Here is a 9,348-nt window from a genome sequence, read left to right on the forward strand (position 1 = left end):
GGGCAATACTTGAAGTAGGAAACGTTTTCAAAAGCAAGACGGTGCACTCATAATACAGCAACAAATTAAGGAAGAAGTGGAGAATCTGTGGATCTACATATGTAAATATAGTTGGGGGGGTTATGTATGTGTGTACACACACACACACATGAGACTGATTTATACCTTAGGGAAATTACTGCAGCTCTTTAGTAGGGCCCATGCTTTGCATGTAAGGAGGTCAACTTCCAGCACCTCCAATTAAAAGATAGCAGGTAATCACACAAGGTGAAAAACTTCTGCCCAAGACCTCAGGAGAACCACTGTCAGCCTGAGCAGACAATAATGGATTGGATGGAGAAATAATATGACCTGCCATGAGGCAGCTTCCTATGTCTTCATTAAAGACCCCAAACAGCTCTTTACTTAGCACTGTGTATTTTCAAAGGAAAATGAAACAATTTGCCTCTTCCAGACAAGCTATTAACCAGGCGTTCTTCTCGATTTTCTGGCACAAAGTTTTCCTTATGAAAAGGAAGAAGGCAGCTGTTGGGAGTGACTCTTTAAGGGTGAAGATAGGGCTCTTGCAAACAGCCCATTTACTGAGCATTCGTTCCGATACTTTTGCAGGAAAGTTATTTAAACATGCCCAGTTCTCTCATATTCTGTTTTCCAAATTTTGCTGAACTATAACTCCTGTCAACCCCCAACAAGCAGTGGCATAGTGTGGTTTTCTGGTGCCCGGGGCAGGGAGGCATAGGAAATGGAGGGTGAACTGAGCCCACTGTGCCAGCCCAGTTCTTGCCGCCACTGGAGTGACACCCGCTCCAAGCTGCTTTGTGAGGTTGGGATCATCCCAGAAAAATGTGCCCAGGGCCATTGCCCCGGCAGCCCCTCCCCATGCTACGTCTCTGCCAGCAAGTATCTGTGTGTGTCATTTTCATTGACACACACACACGTACACTTTAGCATTTGTGTTTTTGTACACATTGCTTGACTGGAGAACTGAAACAGAAAAGTCAGAGAAGTGCAAATTTGGAAAAGTGGCTCATGTGCCATTTCAGAAAGTGCAAATTTGGTAGGTCTGCCTTTAAATGTGAACTGAATTAACTTTCTCTCCCATCCCTAGTTTCAACCTTTAACCTGCAGTCCTATGCACACAAGCATACCTGCATGCATTTATTTGGGGGTAAGCCCCATTAACCACTTCTACATAAAACATGCATAGTATTTAATGAATAAAGGGAGCAGGAGAAAAATTAAGGGGCACCTTGCCTCTTAGATTGCACAGGACTGTACTGATGGAGAAATTGTGCTTATTGCTTTGTGCAAAAGGCCTAATTGCACTGTGCAGTTGTGCCAGCAGCCAACTATCCTTCATCCTAAACACTCTAAGCTGAAAGAAAATTGCATTCAGTGGAATTTACTTCTGAAGAAACATGCTAAGTAGGATTCCACTGTTGGTACCTTGGTTAATAACACTGATATTGTTTGTTTATCAAAGGCTATGCCCCCCTGCTTTCTAGATTTCTAGCCTTCCCTTCAACATACTGAAAAGAGAAACTTAAGCCCCAACCTTTTCTTGTTAGATCTGCCAAACAGCATTTAATAACATTCTCAGCTGATGACCTCAGATTGGAACTGGATCGGAGCATTCAAATGTTAGCAAGATTGTCACACCCAGCTTGCAGCTTTCGCCGAAAGGACACCAGAGCTGGGAGAGCTTTGTGAGGTCGAGTATGAGCCAACTGCCTTTTCACTGGAACCGTTTTCTCCTTGTTGCACTTTTCATGCAAAATAGAAGCAGGAGGAAAGAGCTGCCTTACACCTGGCCACCAAGCCCACTAACAGTCAGCAAACACAAGGTCTTCTCCAGCAGATGCTGGAGATAGAAGCTGGTCTAAAGGATGCACTTCATATTTGCACAATGAATGGCCCAGACAATTTTCTTCCATGACAGCTTGTGTGATTGGGGAGATTTCGGCAGAAAGCCTTCAATGAATTGTATGACGTGAGAACAATGGGGCACATCACTTTTTCTTTTCTTTCCTGCTGAAGAGCCTGCTATGCCTTTAAGAGCTGCATGGCAGAGATTCAACAGGTAGAATTTCACACCAGTGCAGAAATACACTGATAAAGCTCAGCTTGTTGAATTTCTGCCTCTCTGTGGCAATCAAAGGAACCACAGTCTTGCCAAGGGAAACAAGTTCATGATGGGGGGGGGGAGAGACTTAGCTGTGGCGTTATTTGCTCATGTGGTCAATAAAAAGCATGCTTACCTCCATTGTCTTGGCTTTCTGCTTCTTCATCCTCTTTTCTAGGTGAGGAGAGATTGCTTCAAAAAACCAGCAATGGCCTGTGTGCTGCTGGGTGGAAGCATTAATACCAAGATATTGCTCGTCCATTGAAGAAAATTCTCTAAACCAAATGAGGGTTTAAAAAAAATTAAGGCTGCAATGTTTAAAGCATTGACTTACACAGGTCTACACAGAAGTTAAGTTCTATGGAGTCCAATGAGATTTACTCCCAGGTAAGTGGGTATAGAATTGTAGTTGTGATTGTGGCTTAGATTAATCTATTGTAAAAGAATTAGTTGATTACAACTAAAGAGGCCTGGATTAAACAGACAATTATTGGCAATACAAGTACGTATAAAAAATAGTGGCTGGCAAAATGCTATCTTAAAAAAGTCATTGGGGTGAGAGTGACTGGTGAATGATTCTTGTAAGAAGATCGCTGCTCTAACAAAGACACATAATCTAAAAACATTTAGGTTTTTCTTCTTTAGAACTATTCTTTTGTCTTTTGAAAATTTCTGCAGATTTAATCAACCGATAGATCGAATAAAATGTATACAATTAATTGACAAAGATTTCTTTAGTTGGGTGAAAGCCTTACCATAATTTCTTTTCTTTTCTTACATGGCGAGAACATGCTTTACACATATATGGACCCCGGTCCAATTTCTGATGTCTCTGTAAGAAAGAAGGGTCTCTGTCCAAGTTCCTAAGGAGTCACTGCCCCAAAGAATAGGCCAGGGCTGGGGAACTGGTGTCTCTCCACCCCAGAAAGCATGACCCTTGGGCAGGGATTGTAGGAGTTGTAGTTCAGCAACATCTGGGGGACCAAAGGTTCTTCACACCTGAGCTGGATGGACTAGTGGTCTCTGTAGATTTACAAGTTCAGTATGGAAAGCCTGAGTCTTAGAAGAACCGGATGGTGGTAAACACAAAGTGTGACGCCTAGTTCCTTGGGGGAATTTAACATATTGTGGTTTGTGTTCATTTCAATGGTTAGAAGTTTCCATCGTTAAGTCGGAATGTTTTGGAATGAAAGGAAGTCTAGAGCCAACATAAATAAACAAACCCTCCAAATAACTTGGGGTAAGGGAACTGCCGCCACCCCCACCCCCAGCTAGTAGAGATGGAGCAGAGCTGTATGAATTTTGTAGCATCATGGTTAGGAACCACAGGAAGTTGCCTTATACTGAGTTAGGTCACTGGTCCACCTAGCTGAGAATTGTCCACACTGGTAGCAGCTATCTAGGGTTTTTTGGACAGGAAACATGCCCAGGCCTGCCAGGAGATGCCAGGGGTTCAACCTAGGACCTTCTGCATAAAAAGATGCTGCTGGCTCAGGCCAATGGCCCATATAGTCCAACATCCTGTCCTCAGTCTGGCCAACCTGATGCATACAAAGGAGATGCTCTACCACTGAGCTCTGGCTATGTCAGTTTTCATTTCTTGGTACAGAAAGTATTGATCTGGTGGGTAGAGATCTTTCCTATTCTACTTAATTGAAGAGGCTTCTGGAAGCTTCTCTGTGTGAAAGGGACAAGCAGAAGGCTCAAGTTTGGGTTATTCCTTCAGAGAAGCTGAGTACAGCTGGTTCTCTTATCCATAGCTGTCAACTTTCCCTTTTTTTGCAGGAAATTCCCTTATTCCAGTGCCGTTTCCCAATGCAAAAAAAAGGAAGGTTGACAGCTCTGTGTGGCGGAATAAGGCCTGGTTCATCATGGGTTAACCTATCACTCCCATGTTAGGTAGGTGTTCCCTGGGAGGCGGAGCTACTTGGCATTCTAAAAGGAGGGGGAACAACCTAGAAAGGCAGTTGGGGGTTTGGCAGTTGGGGGTGGAGGTTTAGAAAGAGAAACTGCGAGGTTAGGCTTTGGGGAATGGGAGGAAAGGTCATTACCATTGCTAACGGGATGCAGGAAAGATTATAACTGAGCTGAATTATATAAGAAGATTTGTACCAGTAATAACTCAAGACATCCATGTTTTCAAGTTACCTAATAAAGTTAAAAGTGCTTAAACGTTCGCTGACTGTGGCAGTACCTTAAGAGGTTTGACTAAGAGGAGAGAACAAAGCTTTCCTGTAGAAGAGGAAACCATTTGCTTATTCTCCTGTCAAAGAGAGGGCTGGACAGTGAAACCAAGTGTGCCACGTAGTTGCCTAAAGTGAAGGCAAACTGCAGTAGGTGGGAACCCTGGGAGGGAGGTCCCATAGGTGGCAAGAGGGTTTCAAACGTAAAGCACTGAGGTACCCCAGAGACAACTCCCATATAAACACTGAAGGATTCATCCTAGTTGTCAGTGAAACCTAGGGAGTGTCTCGGTTGGGGAAGTATCGAAAGGGGAGGGAGTGGGATCCCTCACACTCTGCTCTTATCTCTTCTGTCAAGGTCATGCTGACTATAAGAAGAGGCCAGAAGGAGCCTGGGTTTCACTTTGTCTATCTCTTTTCCTTCTGGTCGGTGTTCTGTACATAGTATGCTTAGTGTTAAGGTTTAGACTTAATTATAAGTTATTGTAAGTCTGCTGCAACTGGATTTCTTAGGGACAGTGCCAATCCTGAGTGTGTTGGATTTGTGACCATTATGCTCTCTTGCCTTCAGTAGCAGTAAAGCTCTGCTGGATGAAATACAATTGGCTCTGACTTCCGGCGGCGACGCAATTGCGGAGCGGTCGTGGGTTGCCTCGGCTGCGAGGCGACCCAGCCCGTCCCGGGGGTTGGAGCCCCGCTACCGCAAAGCGGGGCTCCGATGGGGTGCGGGAAGAGCGTCTCGCACCCTGGGCTCCCCGGCTATGCCCACTGTGGCTCCGTACCCTTCCCTCGCTCCCCCTGTAAAGGGGGAGTGGGGGTGAAGGGAAAATGGAGCCGGGCTTCAGGGGACATGCCCCAACCGGGACGTGGAGCGGCGGTTGCCCCCGCGATGAGCGTTAATGTTCTACCTGTCAAAGTTTGAGCTAAAGAATCCCGGCGTCGTGAGTATTGGATTTGATTGTTTTTGCGCTTTGATGACGACCTGGGAGACACTTGGAAAGGGAGCCTGCCTCTTTCCCCTCGGGGGATAGAAAATAACTAGCTTAAGAGACTGCTGTTACAGCGATGGCTACAAAGTATTTAAAATTTGATAAGTGAGACTCTTGGATTTCCCTTCGGGGAACAAACTGGTGGACAGTATCTCTTTTTAAAACTTTTGGTTCTTGCGCCCTGGATTCAGGGAAAATGGCCGGGAAGGACTTGGACTGAATGGAAAGTTACTGGTAATAAGATGGAGAAGTCTGAGAACCGAAACTGTAATTTGACACCTATGCCCGCTTCTGCCATGCTTGGCTTTGTTTTTGACTTGGCTATGAACTGCGAAATGACCCATGAAGAAAGGATTATTTTACTGAGACTGGAACTGCTCAACCGAAAATTGGAAATATTGAACTGTCATATGTCAGAAAAGTTATACCCCACAGAGGAGACTGTACAGGAAATGGCTGTATTGGAGGAGATCCTTGGCACTGAACTGAAGGGACTGATCGAACAACAGGATGAAAAGATATGGCGACTCCGGAGTAATGGATCGTCCCTTGGGGGTGGCAGACCCAGGACGGAGAAAATTGTTATATCTAACTCCCGAGGTGAGAGCTTGGGAGTGAAGGTGAGAACTTTATGTTTATGTTTAGAAATAAAAGAAGAATGTGATGATGAACCGGAGAGGCTGGGAGAAAAGGTGCGCACCCTGACGTTCTATGCAAGGATTACTGTGGATTTAGTCTGGATCTGTGGATATGCAAAGAAAAAGGACACTTCGAGGAGCAGCCCTGGAGCAGGACGACCAAAGAAAATGGACAGAAGGGGGATAGGGTGAACAGTATCAAGGTATAAAGGAAAAGGGATGTACTATGGTAACCTGAAACTGGTGTGTCAAGACTTTAAGTTTTAGAGAAAGTAAAGAGGTATTTTAAATTTTTGTTATTAACAGCAGTTATAGTTAATGAAGATACTTGTTACGATTTATGTTGAAAATAAGTGGATAAGAACTAGAATCTTGTGTGGAATTAATATGAAGCTATAACATGATTTGATTTATGTTAAGTTAAGAATGGGAAAATACGGTTTATTATGAAACAAGATTTGTTAGAAAGAAGATTTAGATTTTAACTTTTGGATTTTTGAGTTTTTAAGACTATGATGGCATAAGATGTTATTAAAGTAATAATTGGGATTGGAACCGAAGGCGAAAAGGCAGGGGAAGTCTGTACCAAGATTCGACCAAGAAATTTTTTTTTTACAGTATAAGAAGAAGAATTATTGGTGTTTGTGTATTTGTATACTTCAGTAGGTGTTGGGTTAATGTGGGTGTTGTATTTGTTTGCTGTTTGTTGTAAAACCAATAAATTCTTATATAAAAAAAAGAAATACAATTGGCTCTGGTCTGTTTTTTGGGAGTGTTCAAGTTTTTACTCTGCTAACTATATGTCGGAATCTACTCTGGATCAATACTGAGTAGAATTTCAATGACAGGCTATTCCCTACAGGGGGTAGAAAGAGGTATATTTTACCAACACAGCAGGATCAGGAACCAGTACTGAAGCCTACTGATTTCTTTGAAATATACCTCTACTGTTCCCATATTCCTCTCTCCTTGCTGGATATGACTGGAGAGAGCGGAAGAGCAGAGAGTCTACACAGAACTTGGTAAGCACTACAGCGGGCTCCAGTGGGCACTTGGCGCAGCTGCAAGCACCTTCCGAAAGAGTGCTGTTGCAACCAACACGCGTTGACAGAAATCTGTTCCAGTGTTACGCGTTTCATTTCACTTAGGCCATAAAAAGGAAAGGCCAAATTGAAATTATGTGCATATACAGTTTAGTATGTACCGTTTCCTGCCTAAGGTGTTGCCTCAATAACAGGCAGCAAATAAACACATCCTACTCAAGAGTACACCTGTTGAAACAAACGGGCTCTTATTAATGTGAGTCAGTCTTCTCCGAGTCTGACTGCATTTGAGTCCCACCCTTGGGGGCAGATTCAGTTAATGAGTCCCACTAGTGGAAAGTCACATAAAGAATTCTGCTAGCACATTGGGGCTCCCACCACTCCCAAATGGCTCAGAGTAGTTGAGAGAATGCCTCCAGAACAGGGTGTGGGGAGGCGGAAGAGAGGTTCTGTTCCATCTGGCAAGCAGAAATTACGGCACTGACAGAATGATTTCCATAACGCTAAATGTTTAGTTGATTCCTCAATTAAAAATCAGTAATTTTGACTGAAAATACATTTCTAATTAAACAGGCTATTTTTGGTTAAAATTACTATTTATTTTTTTACTATTTTGCTTAAATTGCTATTCAATTGATAAGTAAATTCAAATTTACTTTCTATTATTTTAATAAGCAGCATTTAAAAAACAAGCGAAACTACACTTACACAAGATACATGGCACCCATTTAAAATGGCATTCTACCGCGACATGTGCATACATATGTTCTGAAATGCCCTTACATTGTGAACTTCCCCGAGACCTGCGAGTATAGGGAAGTATACAGGTTTAATTATTCTAAATAATAAAGTTGCAGGAAAAAATATTGGGGACTTTTGTTGATTAACATGAAAATACCTGCCGATTTATAGTTCCAGCCCTAATAGTGTCTACACTGAATGAAGTCCCATTGAACTCAGTGGGTCTTGCTTCCAGATAAGGATTGCAGCCTAAACTGATCAATTGAATTAAAACTCATTCCATTACCCAGCTAAATGCCAAAGTTAGGCAAATCATATCACCTCGTTTAGAAATAAATCCTTGCGTAAGGAAGGAAGGAGCTGGTTTTGATGTCTATGTAGGATTTATATAACACATTTCAGGCGTTCAAAAGTACTTCATACATGTTAGTTTGGTAATCCCTACAGGAACTCTGCAAGACACGTCACCAACTGGATCTTAATTCCTGCCTTCAGGCTTCCCACAGGTTATCGATAATGCATGAGGGTTTTACACCGCTTCTTGGTAGGGCTCCAAACACAAGCCAGTAGGATTTGTTTTAGTCCCAAGGAAGGTATGCAAGAAAGTGTCTCAGAGTACAGAGCGTTCCCTGTGCCCTTGTACAACATGGTAGGCCAACGTTATTATCACAGTATTGTGGATGGGTGGCTGAGGAAGAGAATCTAGCTAATTAAAGAGAGATCTCTGGCTGAGACAAAATTTGAACCAGCGACCACCTTAATGCAAAACAGAGCAGTTGCAAGCAAATTCAACAGCAACGAGAACTTGCCTTGCTCTTTGAACTGCAAGCATTTTAAGAGTCTTAAAAGTAGCAGAGACTTGAGTCCACATTTAAAATTGCCACCCAAACTGTGCATGTGTTAACTAGAAGTCTACCTCGCTGCGAGATTGCCATTTTCCCTTACCTCCTGCAACCGAGGAGCAATTTTATCCAACATCTGCTCACAGGAAGGCCTTGGAAGAGAAGACGACCTCCTTTCCTTCACTACCATACTGAGCAAAGCAGGCAGGTGGGGGGGGGGGGTGGAAGCTTTGCTTTCTCTGAGTTTGTTTGTTTTTTGGCAGGGAGGCTTCTCACAGGCCTGTTCGTGAACCAGCCTCCCCCCCCCCCAGTTGTCTTACTCTTGCTACCAGCTGAACTTGCCTCTTAAAAATATATTTAAAAAATAGCAGCTCTGCCTTGCATTAGAGAGGTAGGCCCGAAGCCAAAGGAAAGCCAATTGCACAAGAGGGACTTAAGTTAGTAGCAACCAAATGGATGGAATTAAGATTGGCCTTCCTCCTTTGCAGAGGACAGTCCTGTTCTCCCCTCTATCTGAAGGTGTCCTCTTTTCATGGGTTGCTCTGGCCAAGACTGGTTTAAAGGTAAGGAACCAAGATGATAAGAATTTTTTTTAAAAAAGAACGGGAAATGTTTATTATGCATTTGCAAAAGTATTGTAAACAGGTTAATACATTTAAGCAGGATTTTAAGAACACATGTAATTTCAGAATATAGGAAATTTGAGGTAGAAAAAAGAATTTGGAGTAGAAATGAGATGCAGTTGAAAAAGGAATTTAAGGAACCAGGGGAAGGAAGTCATGAGAGAATC

General features: G+C 43.0%; 1 protein-coding gene across 3 annotated transcripts in view; it reads right to left on the reverse strand.

Annotated features, from left to right (window-relative positions):
* LOC117055997 (prolyl endopeptidase FAP-like) overlaps positions 1 to 8,762 on the reverse strand; it is a 56,186-nt gene extending 47,424 nt beyond the window's left edge. For 2 of the 3 annotated variants that reach the window (XM_033165987.1, XM_033165979.1), the window contains exons 1-2: positions 8,662 to 8,762; positions 2,259 to 2,342 (exon numbers count right to left, since the gene is read on the reverse strand). In XM_033165987.1, the coding sequence (XP_033021878.1) occupies positions 2,259 to 2,342; positions 8,662 to 8,748 (171 nt within the window). In that variant the 5' untranslated portion in view covers positions 8,749 to 8,762. The remainder of the gene's footprint in view (positions 1 to 2,258; positions 2,343 to 8,661) is intronic. The other variant, XM_033165996.1, reaches the window with a different exon arrangement.
* Positions 8,763 to 9,348: the final 586 nt, after the last annotated feature.

The sequence above is a fragment of the Lacerta agilis genome, chromosome 1 (assembly GCF_009819535.1).
Source record: "Lacerta agilis isolate rLacAgi1 chromosome 1, rLacAgi1.pri, whole genome shotgun sequence".
NCBI classification, from domain to species: Eukaryota; Metazoa; Chordata; class Lepidosauria; order Squamata; family Lacertidae; genus Lacerta; species Lacerta agilis.